This window comes from Heteronotia binoei, chromosome 21, assembly GCF_032191835.1.
Source record: "Heteronotia binoei isolate CCM8104 ecotype False Entrance Well chromosome 21, APGP_CSIRO_Hbin_v1, whole genome shotgun sequence".
Classification (NCBI taxonomy): domain Eukaryota; kingdom Metazoa; phylum Chordata; class Lepidosauria; order Squamata; family Gekkonidae; genus Heteronotia; species Heteronotia binoei.
This window is the reverse complement of record NC_083243.1, coordinates 194,557,904-194,574,461: the sequence shown is the minus strand read 5'-3', so window position 1 is coordinate 194,574,461 and position 16,558 is coordinate 194,557,904. Positions and strand designations below refer to the sequence as shown.

The 16,558-nt window shown below is 46.6% G+C and overlaps 1 protein-coding gene across 1 annotated transcript in view; it reads left to right on the top strand.

Annotated features, from left to right (window-relative positions):
• CFAP221 (cilia and flagella associated protein 221) overlaps nucleotides 1–16,558 on the top strand; it is a 70,933-nt gene that overhangs the window by 43,522 nt on the left and 10,853 nt on the right. Inside the window, exons 12-16 of the mRNA XM_060261818.1 lie at nucleotides 5,380–5,469; nucleotides 6,219–6,314; nucleotides 12,369–12,459; nucleotides 14,193–14,202; nucleotides 14,749–14,878. Coding sequence (XP_060117801.1) covers nucleotides 5,380–5,469; nucleotides 6,219–6,314; nucleotides 12,369–12,459; nucleotides 14,193–14,202; nucleotides 14,749–14,878 — 417 coding nt within the window. The remainder of the gene's footprint in view (nucleotides 1–5,379; nucleotides 5,470–6,218; nucleotides 6,315–12,368; nucleotides 12,460–14,192; nucleotides 14,203–14,748; nucleotides 14,879–16,558) is intronic.

Sequence of the window (16,558 nt, the reverse complement as noted above, 5' to 3'; positions counted from 1 at the left end):
CTCAACAGATCCCTTTGGAGTTCCTCACAATCCTCTCTGGTTTTCACCACCCTGAACAATTTAGTGTCATCCGCAAACTTGGCCACTTCACTGCTTACTCTCAACTCCAAATCATTTATGAACAAGTTAAAGTACATAGGACCCAGTACTGAGCCCTGCGGCACTCCACTGCTTACCATCCTCCACTGTGAAGACTGCCCATTTATACTCACTCTCTCCTTCCTATTAATTAGCCAGTTTTTCATCCACAAAAGGTCCTGTCCTTTTACTCCATGACTCTCGAGCTTACTAAGGAGCCTTTGATGAGGAACTTTATCAAAAGCTTTCTGGAAGTCAAGGTAACAATATCTATCAGGTCTCCTTTGTCCACATGTTTGTTCACCCTCTCAAAGAAATGTAACAGGTTAGTGAGGCAAAATCTTCCCTTACAGAACCCATGCTGAGTCTTCCTCAATAACTCGTATTCATCAATGTCCCTATTCATTCTGTCCTTGATAATGGTTTCTACCAACTTTCCTGGTATTGAAGTCAGACTGACTGGCCTGTAGTTTCCCGGATCTCCTCTGGAACCCTTTTTAAAGATGGGGGTGACATTTGCTACCTTCCAGTCCTCAGAAACGGAGGCAGATTTCAATGAAAGATTACATATTTTTGTCAGAAGATCCACAAGTTCAACTTTGAGTTCTTTCAGAACTCTTGGATGTATGCCATCCGGACCTGGTGACTTATTAGTTTTTAATTCATCTATCAGTTGTAGGACCTCCTCTCTTGTCACCTCAATCTGACTGAGGTCTTTCAACACCCCTTCCAAAATTAGTGGTTCTGGGGCGGGCAAAAAGTTCTCATCTTCCACAGTGAAGACGGAGGTAAAAAATGCATTTAGCTTCTCAGCCATTTCCCTATCCTCCTTCAATAATCCTTTGACCCCTTGGTCATCCAAGGGCCCCACTGCTTCCCTGGCTGGTTTCCTACTTCTAATATATTTGAAGAAATTTTTATTGTTGGTCTTTATGTTTTTTGCAGTATGCTCCTCATAGTCCCTTTTTGCCTGCCTGATCACAGTCTTGATTTGCCACAGCCTGTGTTCCCTTTTATTAATCTCACTTGGATTAGCTTTCCACCGCTTAAAGGAGTCCTTCTTACCTTTTACAGCTTCCATTACTATGTTTGTTAACCATGCAGGCCTTTTCTTATGCCTGTTTGTGCCTTTCCTAACTTGTGTTATACATTTTATCTGAGCTTCTAGGATTGTAGTTTTAAATAGCCTCCAAGCTTCCTCAAGGGTTTTGACTGTATTTACCTTTCCTTTCAGTTTTCTCTTCACATGCCTCCTCATCTCAGAAAATTTACCCCTTTTAAAGTTAAACGTGGTTGTGCTGGTCTTTTGGGGCAACTCTCTATTTATACAAATGGTGAAATCAGTAATGTTATGGTCACTGTTCCCAAGCGGTGCGATCACTTTTACATCTCTCACCAAGTCTTGGGCATTATTTAGGACCAAATCCAGGATCTCCCCACCCCTGGTAGGTTCAGCGACCATCTGCTCCATAGAACAGTCATTGAGAGCATCAAGAAACTCAATCTCTTTCTCTCGACCAGAACACATATTGACCCAATCAATCTACGGGTAGTTAAAATCACCTATGACGACACAGTTTTTACGTCTAGCCATTATCTTTAAGCCTTCCATCATATTATAGTCATCGTCTATCTTTTGATTTGGTGGGCGATAACAAACTCCCATAGTTAAATTTCCTTTGGGGCCCTCTATTTCAACCCAAAGCATTTCTAGAAGGGAATCTAATTCTCTGACCTCAGTCTTACTGGACCGTATGCCTTCTCTGACATACAGAGCCACCCCACCTCCAACCCTTCCCTCCCTATCCTTCCGATATAACTTATATCCAGGAATCACCGTGTCCCACTGATTCTCCTCATTCCACCAAGTTTCTGAAATTCCCACAATGTCTATGTTTTCTCCCAACACTAAACATTCCAACTCACCAATTTTACTTTGAACACTTCTAGCATTTGCATACAAACATTTATAATTTCCCAGGCAAGCTAGGCCCGCCACCTTCCTCCTGCCGCCTCAAGACTTTGGCAAGCAGTCCTTTCTGTTTGTCACCATCTCAGTGGACAACTCTGATCCGTTACCCGGTAGAAAAATAGAAGCCAACCCTTCATCTCTTTGAGACGAGTCCTCCCGAACCAGAGACATTCCATCTCCTGTCGGCTTTCCCCCAAGATTTCGTTTAAAAACTGCTCTGCCACCTTTTTGATTTTAAGCGCCAGCAGCCTGGTTCCATCTGGGGACAAGTGGAGACCGTCTTTTTTTTACAGCTTCTGCTTGTTCCAGAAAGCATCCCAGTGCCTAACAAACTTAAACCCTTCCTCCCTACACCATCGTCTCATCCACACATTGAGACTTCTAATTTGTGCCTGTCTCTCCAGCCCTGCACGTGGAACAGGTAGCACTTCTGAGAAGGCTACCTTGGAGGTCCTGGCCTTAAGTCTCCCGCCTAGCAGCCTAAATTTTTCCTCCAGGAGCTCACGACTGCATTTCCCCACATCGTTGGTGCCAACATGTACCACGACCACTGGCTCCTCCCCAGCACTGTCTATCAGCCTATCTACTACACGCGTAATGTCTGCTACCTTCACACCAGGCAGGCAAGTCACTATACAGTCAGTACGCGGTTTTGCCATCCAGCTGTCTACTTGCCTAAGGATCGAATCACCAACTACCAAGACCTTCCCCTCCCGCCCAGGGATGATTCCTTGGCACGAAAGGATTTCTGCTCGCCAATTGAGGAAGAGGTCCCTTCTGAGGGCGCATTCCCCTTATCCTCAGCCCGGTGCCCTGTTCCCTCTCGACCCTCATGCTCCCTGGCAGCAATGGGGCTGCCACATTCAGAGCAGGGCTCATCTAACACGTCCCCGAGAGTCTTCTCCGAGTGCCTAACTGACTGTCTCTGCTTCTCCAGGTCAGTCACCTCAGCCTCAAGGGTACGAACTCATTCCCTGAGTACCAGGAGCTCCTTGCATCGAGCACACACCCAAGACTTCTGTCCTGTGGGCAGATAATCATACATGTGACACTCAGTGCAGAACACTGGAAAGCCCCCACCCCCCTGCTGGCATTCTACCTTCGTGATAGCTTTTTAAAAATATACAGTCCCCTTTTAAACCCTGTTTGTTTATGTGGCTCCCCGTCTGGAGGTCAGCTTACCTTATTGGGAACACAAGGAATCTGGGTTCCTGGTCCTTACACAGCCCCCAGGCTAAGAGCCACAGGCCAAAAGCCTTTTAGCTCTCGCCAAAGGCTCCATTAGCTCAAATGGAAAACATCTAGTTAGTTTCCCAGGCAGGAGACCAAAGTCAAGCTCTTAAAAAGCCTGTTGTCCAAGAGTAACAAATCTCCCAGTAAAATTCTATACAGAGTTACTATACACACCCCTCATTACCCTGAAGTCCTTTGCACAGGACTTCATTATCACTCTATTCTTCATCACCTTCTAGCATCCAGTTTTGTGTATATGGGGTCGGAGGGGGCGGTTAGAACACAGCTAAAGATCACAGAGTCTGAAGGGAAATGCCTCTTCAAAGAAGGGTCAACTGGAAATGGAAACACATGCTAGTGTTCCCATCAGAGGCTTCTTCTGCACTCACTTTTTTAAAATTTTACTCCGCACTCATTCAAACACACACTCAAGCAAATGCACACACAGATGCCTTCCTCTTACCCCCCTTCCACTCCGCACTCATTCAAGCACCCTTCCACTCTGCACTCATTCAAACACACACTCAAGCAAATGCACACACAGATGCCTCCCTCCTCCCGCCCTGCTTCCACTTTACACTCATTCAAACACCCTTCCACTCATTTCAAACACTATCTGTTTGCTGTTCTTCCGGCCCCCCACCTCCCTTGTGGGGCACCCAGCCTCCACTGCACCCTAGGCCCACCGCCTCCGCTGCACTGCCTGTAGACTCACAGGGCTCCCGGCCTCTACGCTGCCATGCCCCAAGCCTCTGCTGCCTCCTGAGTCACTCCTGGGGTGCCTGCCTCTGCGCTGCCACACCCCAGGCCCCCCACCTCTGCCTCCAGGCGACTGGTGTTCCACATGCACCACTGCTTACCAGTCAGCTGGAGAGGCGACGGTGGCCTCACTTGCTCTTTCACTCTGGGGGAGGGACGGTGGCTCAGTGGTAGAGCATCTGCTTGGGAAGCAGAAGGTCCCAGGTTCAATCCCTGGCATCTCCAACTGAAAAGGGTCCAGGCAAATAGGTGTGAAAAACCTCAGCTTGAGACCCTGGAGAGCCGCTGCCAGTCTGAGAAGACAATACTGACTTTGATGGACCAAGGGTCTGATTCAGTAGAAGGCAGCTTCATATGTCCATATGTCTAAGGGGAGGGACGGTGGCTCAGTGGTAGAGCATCAGCTTGGGAAGCAGAAGGTCCCAGGTTCAATCCCTGGCATCTCCAACTAAAAAGGGTCCAGGCAAATAGGTATGAAAAACCTCAGCTTGAGACCCTGGAGAGCCGCTGCCAGTCTGAGAAGACAATACTGACTTTGATGGACCGAGGGTCTGATTCAGTATAAGGAAGCTTCATATGTTCATATGTTCACTCTGCTGCTCGTGGTTGCTACTGCCGTAGGCGCATGCAGTGGAGGATGCCTTAGGGGTGTGCTGCCTTCCCCCCGCCCCGTGTGTCCTCCTTGCATGCACATAGAGGGCAACGCAGCAGCCTACCTCCATGGGGAGTCGCCCCTGCCTGAAGCGCTGGAGGGGGGGAAAAGCCAGGTGGGGTGGCTGGGCTGTGGATGTGTCTCTCGCTGGCTGCAAAGAGGTGGAGGTTGAGTTCGTCTGGGTCCAGTTGGAGAGGGTGAACTACTTGTTGAATTCCAGTGCACCTGCATTACACACCTCGCCACCGCCACCACCCCTCGCAGCACCCAGAGCAGCTGCCCCCTCTGCCCACCCAGGCCTCGCCCTGCCACCTTTAAGACCAACAATGTTTAATTCAAGGTGTGAGCTTTTGTTTGTGAGAACACTTTGTCAGACAATGGAATGGAATGGAATTAACAGTCCTACATATAGAGCCTGGGGTGGGGGGTGGTAATTCTGAAGCCATAGCATGGAACATCATACCGCTCTGTTCTTCTTACACTATAAAGCATTGCAGAAAACCTACAAAATGCAATCCTAAAGAGAGTTAAAACTTTCTGAGCCTTTTAACTTCGATGGACCTGGAAGGATCTAACTCTGCTTAGGATTGCGCTAGTCCTGTTTTGCATAGCATTAAATACAAGATTTTGATTAATTATCAGTTAATATACTAACACAGATCTATTTTTGTTGGTGCCAAGCCAGATTAAAAGAGGAGATCCCATTTTGGGGATGGAGTTTCAAAGGAATAAAGTGAAAACCTCCGTCAAGCGTATCATCCGAAAGGTTGCGGAGGTATGTTATTGTGCCAAAGTTTAATGGCTGATGGAGACTATGGCAGAAGGAAATGGAGCTCGTCACATCCGTGTCAAGCAATCCAAATAAAGTCTGCTGTATTTCGTTGCTGTTTCTTATTATTGCTCTTTGCCTGACTTGCCTGGTGCTGCTGCTGCCGCCATTGTCACCAAGTTTGCCTCTCTCATGCAGTTTTGTCAAAGGGGCTTTTAAGCAGGTGCCAGCAGCAGAGGCAATGGGGTGGGGGGACTCAGGCTCTGAGATAATTTGCGAGGGAGGCCCCTAAGATTTCAACTGCCTGGGGGCCTTCACAGGGTTTAATCCAGCACTGCAGACTATTCGGGAAAAGGGGTTATGTCTAAGTGCCTGTGTGCTCTCTTGTGTTTCAGATTGCAGTCTATTTAAAGGTCGAAGCTTTGGAATATTAAAGTGCCTTTGTGCACATTTATAGTGTTCATCTTAGATTATTTAGAAGTAGAGTCTACTCAGAAGTAGAGGCCAAAAGGGTTTTTCCTATTACATATATATGTTTTGATAGTATAGTTTCACTCTGACGTTTCTTCTATTATAGTCTCGCCCCCCCCTTTTTTCCTAGATTATTGGATTACAGCTGCAGTCCTAGGTGCACTTAGTTCAAAATTAGTTCTGCTGAAATTTGGATTTGTTTAGATTCACCAGTGTAAATAAGCTGTGAATGAGAAACTGAATTCATTCCAAAGAGTCAGCTCCACTTTTTCCATTCTGTGCAGTGTCCAAAATTCAAGCCTACATTTGACCTTCTGCTTAACAACCCTTGGGACCACAGGCACTGGAATCTGCGGCGGTTCCAGCAAGCTGCTCGAAAGGTACTGAAACAAATTGCCTCAGGGAAATATATATATTTGCATCGGCATATGCATATACATGGTGTGCAGGAATAGTTTTTATTTCCAAAATCATCTTGAATTTGATAGGGTGTTTCAAAAATTTTTGTACGAGATCATAGCATTCTTTAAAATGAAACCAAAAATCCATTTGATTTAGTCTCTGTTGTGGAACCGTAGCCCTGATTTACATTGAAACGTCTTCCTGCCCACAAAAATCCGCATTCGTTTTTGTGAAAAAGCACCTCTGTTGTGAAAAGTCTCTATATGTACTTTAGAGGGGAAATTGTTAGTATTTTAAAACAATAAAATGAACGTGAGAAAATGTTTTCATTTGTAGACACTAATAGATTTTGAACTTGCATTTCTGCAGTGGGGGAAGTCATGCAAACTGGTTAAGTCACCCACCCCTTTGCTTGCTCCGGCTTTTGTTTTGTTTTTTTGCATAGCTCCCTATTGGAGAAATTGTAGACTGACCATCCAGTTTGGATATCCCTGCAGCTCAAGTAGGAGGCTAGAGCTTTGTGGCAAGCCAGAACTTTAAAACAACTCAATAAGCTGAGAACTCTCTAGAAAAGTGCAAGAACCTCTAGATTTCTTTAAGGAAGGACCGTTAGGAACAACAACAAAGAATACCCCTAAGAGGAGAAAGAGATTCACTGATAAGACTCAGCCTGCTGACACAGAGAGCTGTGGAAGTGGAGCAGGATCCATCGGGAGGAACTCCTGCAGTAGCAAAGAAGCTGACAACAGCAGGAAAAAGAAAGAAGGAAGGAAGGGAGAGGGAACCCCCCCCCCCCCGCCCCTTGAGGCTTTGGGAGGCTGAGAGGTGGCCATAGAGAGCCTTCTGGAAGTGGCAAGGTTGGCCTCGCAAGGAGAGCAACCTGAAGCATTGGGTTGTTGCTCCCTCACCATGCAGAGCAGCAACAGAACCAACACAACTAGACTCACCATGGCCTTGCAGAGTGTGGCAGAGCCACATAGGGTAGACTTCGAGCTGGAAAGTCCATGTGGTAAGATGCCCAGGGGAGCACAACCAATCCAATGCCAGATGCCTTCCAGAGTTCAGGGGGAGGTACATGGGTGGGCTACTCCTGTGAGTGAGCAAGCCTTTCCTTGCGCTGGCTTATGGCCGTGTGGGCAGACTCCAACATGGCACCAACCACGTGAGCAGACCCCAGCATGACACAAGACCCCTTTTGCCCAGAGCCATGCCCAGCAGGGTCAGAGTGGGTGTGGCAGGCTCCTAGGGGACTGTGGCTTTTCACATCAGTGTGGGAAGCTCCTTTTCATGGTCAGAGGGGAAATGTGGCCATGCTGGTTTGCCCATTTGCAATGTGGCCCCAGGAAGATGCGGAAGCTTATAGCGGGAGGGAGGCTGACGGGACCTACAGGAGGAGGGTTCCCCCTTCTCCTCCCAACTCCCAATGTCATCCAGGTCAGAGCCTTCACCACCCCCTCCCAAATGGGTCAAACCCACAGTGGCATCGAGACATGCAGACCCTCACTCCCCAGAAGCTTCTGAGAAGGATGAGGTCCAAATAAGCAGCCACAAAAACCTCCACAGCAGACCCAGAACCCAGGAACTGGCAACCCAAGCCAGAAGGTGGACCAGGTGCAGAATTGTGTCAGAATGAGGAGAGTCTTCCTGAATAACAGTGTCTATGGAGGGCAACTCGGAGAAGGGTGAATGGTCAGGGGAAGAGGCAGAAGTGCAAGAGACCCCCTCCAGGTTCTTCCAAGCAGAGCGTTTCCATCACCTTCTAAACAAGATGATTGGCACTCTTAACTACCAGCCAGAGCTGCAAGAAAACCCAGTGTCGTCACCAACTTGGGCAGCAGAGTGCAAACAGTTTCTCCCTTCCCAGACATCTTTGAGGATGTCATCAAGGCAGAGCCGACCCTGCTGAGCAGAGGCAGTCCACTAACATCTGTTGCCAAAAGGTTCTACGTGTTACCAGAGGATACTGTGAAGGATCTCAAGGTGATTCTGGTGGATGCAGTGGTGGTAGCCCTGCGTTCCAAAGGACAGGAAGAATGCTCTAAAAGACTCCGTGGATGGGAAGAATGAAATGATGTTTAAAAAATTGCACGAGGCGTCATCTCTGGCAATCACAGCACTGGCAGTGCTCTCAAATCTTACGTGTGCCATTGTCATCTGAGCAGAAAATCTGATGCAGAACCCAGATGTAATCTAGCTGGATCTGAGGAGGTCCCTACTCGAGATGAAGAGGGTAACTGAATTCGCCTGAGATGTCTCCCAGGAAGCCATCCAGTTCTGCACCAGAGTGCAAGCAGCAAGCATAATCATAAGAAGGAACATCCGGTTGGAACACTGGAAGGTAGATCCCTTATACAAAAGCAGCCTCTCAATAGAAAAAATTCTCAAGCAGACTCCTTTTTGGATAATCCAACCTGGATAAAGTCCTCACTGAAATAAAAGAAAAAAAGAAGGCCCTGCTTTCATCCTCAGGGATTCAAGAGTCAAAACACATCAGTCCTTTTGCAGCCTCAGGATGAGGAAGAGCCATAAAAGACTATAGAGGGTTTTGATCAGGGGTGGCCAAACTGTAGCCTGGGAGCCACATGTGGCTCTTCCACACATATTGTGTGGCTCTCAAAGCCCAAGCCAGCTGGCAGCTTGGAAAGTGCATTTCAAGTTAAAGTTGCTTTCTTTCCACCTCTTCCTCTCCATCTATTTTCCTTCATTCCTTCCTTCATCTGACATTTATTCTAAGTGGCTCTTACGGTAAGCACACTTGACCACCCCTGGCTTTGATCCTTTAGACGCCAACCCAGGACTCATCAGATAAAGCTGCAGCCTTCAGGCAGGACAAAAACTTACAGACCAAAGAGCACTCCGCCTGGCTACCTGATTGGAGTCTGGCTCCAGTTCTTCCTGGAGGCAGACAAAAGGGTACTCTCAATTATTAGAGAAGGCTACAGGATATAGTTTATTTCTTCACACACACCCCAATTTATTCCATCCTAAGATCCCAGGAGGAAAGATGCCTATTAAGCCGAGCAATTCAGCACTTAGTTCAGATATGAGCAATATAGAGTTCCCTGCAAATCAACAATTCAAGGGGATCTCCTCTTTGTGGTTCCCAAGAGATCTGGGGACTGGAGTACATCTTGCAAGTGCTGCTAAAAGATGTTCTGACCTCCCTAGATCTCAAGGAGGCCTACTTTGATGTCTCTGTACATCCAGATTCCAAGCAGTTCCTCCATTTTTACCACCAAGGACACCACTTCCAATACAGGACCTTGCCCTTTTGGCCTGTCCTCAGCCCAAAGAGTATTCACCAAGGTTATGGTGGTGTTGATGGCAAAGCTGTGACAGAGGGGGATCCACATGTATCCCTGTTTAGACAACATTCTTATAAGGGCAAAGGATGACTACAAAGTTCATGGAAAAGACAATGGAAATCCTGCAAGTACACAGTTTCCTCATCAGTGCCCCAAAGAGCCGCATGAAACCCTTGAGGGACCTAGTACACCTGGGGGCCAGGATCTGCACGCACCTAACCAAAGTCTTTCAGTAAAAAAACAACAACAGAAAAATCAGGTCTTCAGTCATGAACATCAGGAGCAGCAGCTCTGCAGATCTCATGCATCTGGCAGCAATACAGGGTCTTTTCATCTCAACCACAGACTTGATTCTGGATTCTGTGTTTCCTCTCCAGAGCTCTGCAGTGGAGCTTACTCACCCTCCAAAGGGACACATCAAAGGGCAGGCCCAAGCAGATCAGGATATCAGACAGCCTAAAGAAGGAACTAGAGTGGTGGATGGTGCACAGGAACCTGATCAAAGGGAGTTTCACTCAACTGCATCAAATTGTTGTACCCACAAACGCAAGCAAGAGCGGCTGGGGAGCCCCCTGCATGGGTCGTGTAACCCAAGAAAGATGAGACCCTGCAGAGGAGATGCACAGCATCAGTGGGCTGGACCTTCCTGCGGCCAGACTGGCTCTTACAGCCTCCCAACATCTGCAGGACTCACCTGTGCTGGTCTGCACTGACAACATGTCAACAAAGGCCTGCACCAATCACCAGGGAGGCACCGGGTCATAACCTCTGTTCTTGGAAGCCAAGTGCTTCCTAGTATGGGCAGAAAGAAACCCGGCCAATCTAAAGGCAGAGCACCTCAAAGGCCAAGCCAACCTGGAAGCAGAAAGGACTTGGAGTCAGAATAATGGAAACTGAGCAGAGAGGTATTCATCCAATTCACCCACAGGTTTGGGACCCCTACTGGCATAGCCAAGCAACTGCCAAGTAAGGAGGTTCGTATCAAGATTTCACCGAACCAGAGCAGTGGATAACGATTTACTGTCTCACCCCTGGCCTACAGGCCTGCTATATGCCTTCATCCTCAATGCCTCTCTGCAGAATGTTTAAACAGGGTCAGAAGGGAAGAGGCAAAGATTCATGGCTCACTTCTGGATGAGATGTCTGTCAGGGGTTCTCAGATCTTGTGCAGATGTCAGGTGTGTCGCCCTGGAGACATTCTGCATCAGGGTTCTATATTCCATCCAGACCCAGCTTAGCTGCAGCTGACAACCTGTAAATTGAAAGGGCAGACTTAGAACCTCAGGGCTTCTCTAGCGAAATAGTGGACGTTATGCTCCAATCAAGAAGATCTACTACATTGGCACATATATAACTACACGCGGTTAACGTTTGGAAACTGGGCTTAGCAACAAAAAACTGGATCCTCTACATCGTTCCTACAAAGACATTGTGGACTTCCTCTATCACAGATGGAAGCAAAGTCTCAAGCCCAACATGTTAAAGAGGCAGATTGCAGCTCTCAGTTCCACCCTAGCTTTCAGAGATTTGAGAACCTGTCCACAAATAAACACGTAAGTGCTTCATAATGGGAACAAGGCGACTGGCCCCTCCTGTTCCTCACTTGGAGCCTCCCAATAGTCATGTGCGCGATCCCCAAACCACCCTTTGAACCACTAAAATTGGTGAAGCTCAAGTTCCTTTCATGGAAGGTGGTCTTCCTGGTAGCAGTAACATCCTCAAGGAGGGTGTCAGAAATGGCAGCATTATCCTCCAGAAAGGAACTATGCACCTTCCAGGAGGACTCAGTGAAACTGAGAACAGACCCCTCTTTCGTGCCCAAGATTAACTCCGCATTCCATCTAAATCAGGTGCTAATGCTACCACCTTTCTGTCCAAAACCAAAACATCCAAAAGAAAAAGCCTGGCACAGGCTAGATGTGCACAGGACTCTGCACATCCACCTGGACAGAGAAGCAGCATTCAGACTTCTTGTTTGTCTCACACAGCAGCCAAAATCTGAGGGAGAGGGTTGCAAAATCCACCATTGCCTTCTGGGCTAAATGGTGCACATTCAAGGTGTACAAGACACAGCGTTTGGCGCCACCCAGTAGAATCACAGCACATCCAGTGAAAGCAGCAGCCAGCCTCAGCAGCCTTTTCCATAAGAGCTGCAGTTGAGGAGATTTGCAGAGCTTCCACATAGACATCCTTTTCAGCCTTCATCAAGTGCTATAGAATTGACCAAGCAGCCTCGGCAGAGGCAGCCTTTGGCAGGAGTGTCCTGGAGCAGGTGGTGGAGCCATAAACCATGAGAGCGATCCTGCGCAGAAGTACAACTTGGGTAAAGCTAACCAGCTTGGATAACTTCCCCCACTGAAGGAAAACGAAACACTGGCACTCACCTGAAGGTTTCTTCTCCTCCGTGAGGCAGTCATCCATTTCCCACATGCCCCTCAAAAAAAGGAGAAAAGAGAGAGATGACATCAAGACATGTGATTTCAGCACAGAAAGCATGAAAATACACATGAAGCAGGGCCTGGACATGACTGGAGGGTCAGCCTACAATCTCTCCAGTCAAGAAAATATTTGCATAGCTCTACCTAAGCCAGCAGAGGTGTGCCCTAACCAGCTTGAATGACGTCATCCCACTGAAGAGAAGAAACCTTCAGGTGAGTTCCAGTGTTTTGTTCTATGTGCCAAACTAATGCTGAAAGTTTATTTAACAGTTTCTCTTCATTCTTTCAGATTCTGCTTTATTGTCGTCTAAAACGTCAGTTAAACGTACTAGATGTATTATGTAAAACTCAAGATCAAAGAGAAGAAACATTCATATCAGGTAAACCCTCAGATGCCAGGGGAGGGACGGTGGCTCAGTGGTAGAGCATCTGCTTGGGAAGCAGAAGGTCCCAGGTTCAATCCCTGGCATCTCCAAAAAAGGGTCCAGGCAAATAGGTGTGAAAAGCCTCAGCTTGAGACCCTGGAGAGCCGCTGCCAGTCTGAGAAGACAATACTGACTTTGATAGACCAAAGGTCTGATTCAGTATAAGGCAGCTTCATATGTTCATATTTTTAAAACATTAGTTTTCTTTATAAACAGATGCAATTTGAGATTATGAAAAATAATTACAAGAGCCCAAAGATGACATTCATCAACTTAAGGCCGCTATAATGCAGGGAATTTATATAGTAAAGGCATTTGGTACTCATGACCGCTCGAAAAATCCTTCCACAAGATTGCTTCTGTAATTTGGCCATCCAAGGTTTTGTGTGTGCTGCATCTTCCTGTTCCCTAGGGGATGGCCTTTAACATCACAAACACTGAAATGAGATTCAGGTGGGTGGCCTTGTTGGTCTGAAGTTTGAGTCCAGTAGCATCTTTAAGACCAGGGTGGCCAAACTTGCTTAACATAAGAGCCACATAGAATAAACATCAGATGTTTGAGAGCCACAAGGCAGGCAGGCAGGAAGAAAAATAGAGGGGAGAGGGAGGAGAGAGGGAGAGGTGGAAAGAATGCAACTTTAACTTTAATTACACTCTCCAAGCTGCTGGCTTGTATTGAAGAAGAGAGAAATGCCTTCTCCAAGCTGGCCAACGATGAATGCAGTGGGAGCTTCAAGAGCCACACAATATGTGTGAAAGAGCCACATGTGGCTCCCGAGCCGCAGTTTGACCACCCCTGTTTAAGACCAACGAAGTTTAATACTTTCATGAAGTATGCATGCACACAACAGCTTATACTTTGTTGGTCTTAAAGGTACCACTGGACAAACTTTGGTCTACTGTGAAATAAATCAGTAAGGAAGCAGAGCTGTGAGTATATGACTCCAAAAAAACTGGCTAGGATGAGTAAGAAAATGTCGGATAGATGTTGGAAATGTAAAAAACATGAAGGTTCTTTTTTTCACATGTGGTGGACTTGTGAAAAAGCGAAAGAATTTTGGATCATGATACAACAAGAAATCTCCAAAATTTTGGGTTATGACTTTAAAAAAACTGCAGAGACTTTTTTGCTTGGATTACAATTAGAAAAATTTCCAAAGGAAGACAGGACATTAATTTGGTACTTGCTCTCAGCTGCTAGGACATTGTATGCGCAGCTGTGGAAACAAGAAAAAATACCAGAGAAATGGGACTGGATTATGAAAGTTTTATTGTGGAGTGAGATGGACAAACTAACTAGAACTCTAAGAGACAATGATCTAGATATATTCAAAAAGGAGTGGAAGAAATTTAAAGGATATATGGAGAAAGAGTGGAATGTAAAAAGACATTGGACAATTTTTTAGTATTGATGAGGAAAAAAATATATTGAACTTTGATTAGTTACTGGTACCTTTAGTATTGAACTTAAATATATAACTTCGGGGAAGTCAAACAAGGGAGGGAGGGGGGATTGAAACATCATATGGGTTAGTACAGGAAATTTATAATTAAGTTTTGTAACCATGTGTTATCAATAAATTGTTAAAACACAAGGAAGCAGAGCTGTGTGTTGTGGTCCCAGAAAAATCCTACAGAGGGTTGTTGTTGGGGGACATTTTCTTTCTAGTCAGTTTCATCAAGATGAGCTGGTTCTCTGTAGCTCATCTTCAGTGGAGGATGTGTCTGTCAAGTCTGATGTTTCAATAACGAGACCTTTTTGATAAAAGTTTCTAGTTTATTGTAACATGTTGTTAGACTATGGAATTAAATTGAAAGACTGGCGAGTACATAATCAGGGCAAGCATTTAAGGTATACATCAAAGGCATTCTTGAGGGAGGGGTACTCTATGCAGGGCACATTCACACATTGCTGTTACTATTTCGTTCTCAGGCCTGGCCGGCCTTGGCCGTCTTCTTGGCACCAATTTCCCCCCACGCTCTCCTGAGAAGGCACTACTATCTTGTTCCCATATTCCCATTTCAAAGCAGTACTACATAACAAAAGGAAGGGAGGGGGGAAAGGAGCGATCAAGCTAGCAGCATCGGCATTCAGTATGGCTTTTACCCAGGATCCTTTTCCTGAACCAAAGATGCATTTTATAAAACTACAGCAGACTTGACAGTGTCACTCTTTCATACTTGCTACACATGACCTTAGCATTCATAACAGTTACTCATCTGTCTTCATTCAACAGAAAACAGCAGTGTCAAAACAGGCAGCACAGCTGCAATAAGTGAGCTGGATAAGAGAGTGCCTTTTCTGTTGACTGTACGTCGCATCCTACCTTTTGAATTCCCTTTTTCCAATCCACTTCGGTGGGCTGATGAGTTGGTAGGTATCACCTTGATGTCGTCAGTTATAAACAAATAGTTTTTAATGGTGCAGTGGTTACAACGTCACACTTTGGATCCCTGAGTGACGCTGGGTGTCCTCTCTTTCAGCCTGAGGTTGTTAGGAGGACAAAACAGACAAGGAGAGAATGATGCTGTAAGCCCCTTTGGATTCCCTCTTGGGGAGAAAAACAATTTGTAAATATCATCAGTAATAAATAAAAACCCTACCTTGGTGGCAAATCTGAGCATTTTCATTGGTTGGATGTGGCCTACACAGGATTGGCTTGCACTCTGGCATGCCATTGACTGATTCTGCTCTCCCCCACCCACTGCCAGCCCCATCAGGCAAGAACCCCACCAGACAGTCACTGACCTCTGAAGGAGATAGTTCTCTGCTGACAGGTTCTCCTGGGAGCTTACTGATCACTACTGCCTTTCTTCAGGGCCTGTTGTAGGAAGTCCAGGACAGTCCATGTCCCCTCCCCACAAAGCGATGCTGCTATGAAGCAAACAAAACCGTGAGACATGTTCATGAGACAAAATGGTAGCAGTTCCTTCTCTTCAAATAACACAAAAGGAATGTTCATTCACAGCAGGGAGGGGCCAGTTCCAGGTTAATGGGAAATTTCCAAGGTATCGCTACAGGCCTCTAACGGAGAGGCCTTTCCTCCTGGGGAACCACTGTTGCCAGTGTCCAGGTGAGGGCTAGAGATCACTCAGAATTACAACTGACAGAGATCAGCTCCCCTTGAGGTAGGGGGGAGTGAATGCCTTCACTTGGCTGAGTTGGAAGCCAGCAAGGGCAGGGGGGGGACACTTACCCAGATGCCTTTAGTGGTACCTTTCCAAGTTGGTGGGAAATTCCTGAAGATTCTGTCATGGAGTTTGAGGAAGGCATACAAGTTAGGGCTTCATAGTAGGGTCTACCAGACACAGGTTCTTGCTGCGGAAGCTGACTGGGTGATTTTGGACCAGTCACAAATTTCCAGCCTAACTTACCTCATGGGGTTGTTGTTCAAATCAAAAGGGGGAGAGGAGAAGGATGTAAGCTGCTTTGCCCCCCTACTGTGAAGAAAGACTGCCCTTTTCCTATGTAGAGGCTGCAGGGAGGGGGAAGGTGATGGAAACCTGAAGTTAGAGGGACAGTAAAGGAAAGGAGATAGGGTTGCCAACTCCAGGTTAGAAAATTCCTGGAGATTTAAGGGGTAGAGCCTGGAGAGGGTGGGGTTTGAGCAGGGATAGGACCTCAGACAGGTACTATGCCATTTCCTAGTGGGGAACCACTGGAGATCACTCAAATTTACAACTGCTTTCTAGGTGGCAGAGATCAGCTCCCTTTGAGGTGGGGGAGGGGGTCAGTGCCTTCACTTGGGTGGGTGAGACGACAGCAAGGGGGCAGGCACTTGCCCAGAGCCTTCTTCTAGAGCCCGTTGTATTTTTCTTCACAACAGGATTTGCTCATGGTCTAAAATTAAAAAAAGTCCAGCAGGTCTTTTCACTTGACTTGAACAGAGACCTTCTTGTGGTTACAAATCTGGCATAAAGATGACTGTCAAATCGAAGTTGTCAGGCCCAAATATGGATGGTGGCAGTCTGTTCTCTGAGCCCAGAAAAACTTTAGACTAAACAAAATCCAGGACTGGACTAGGTGCTTAAAGGGCCAGAAGAGAAAGGATAA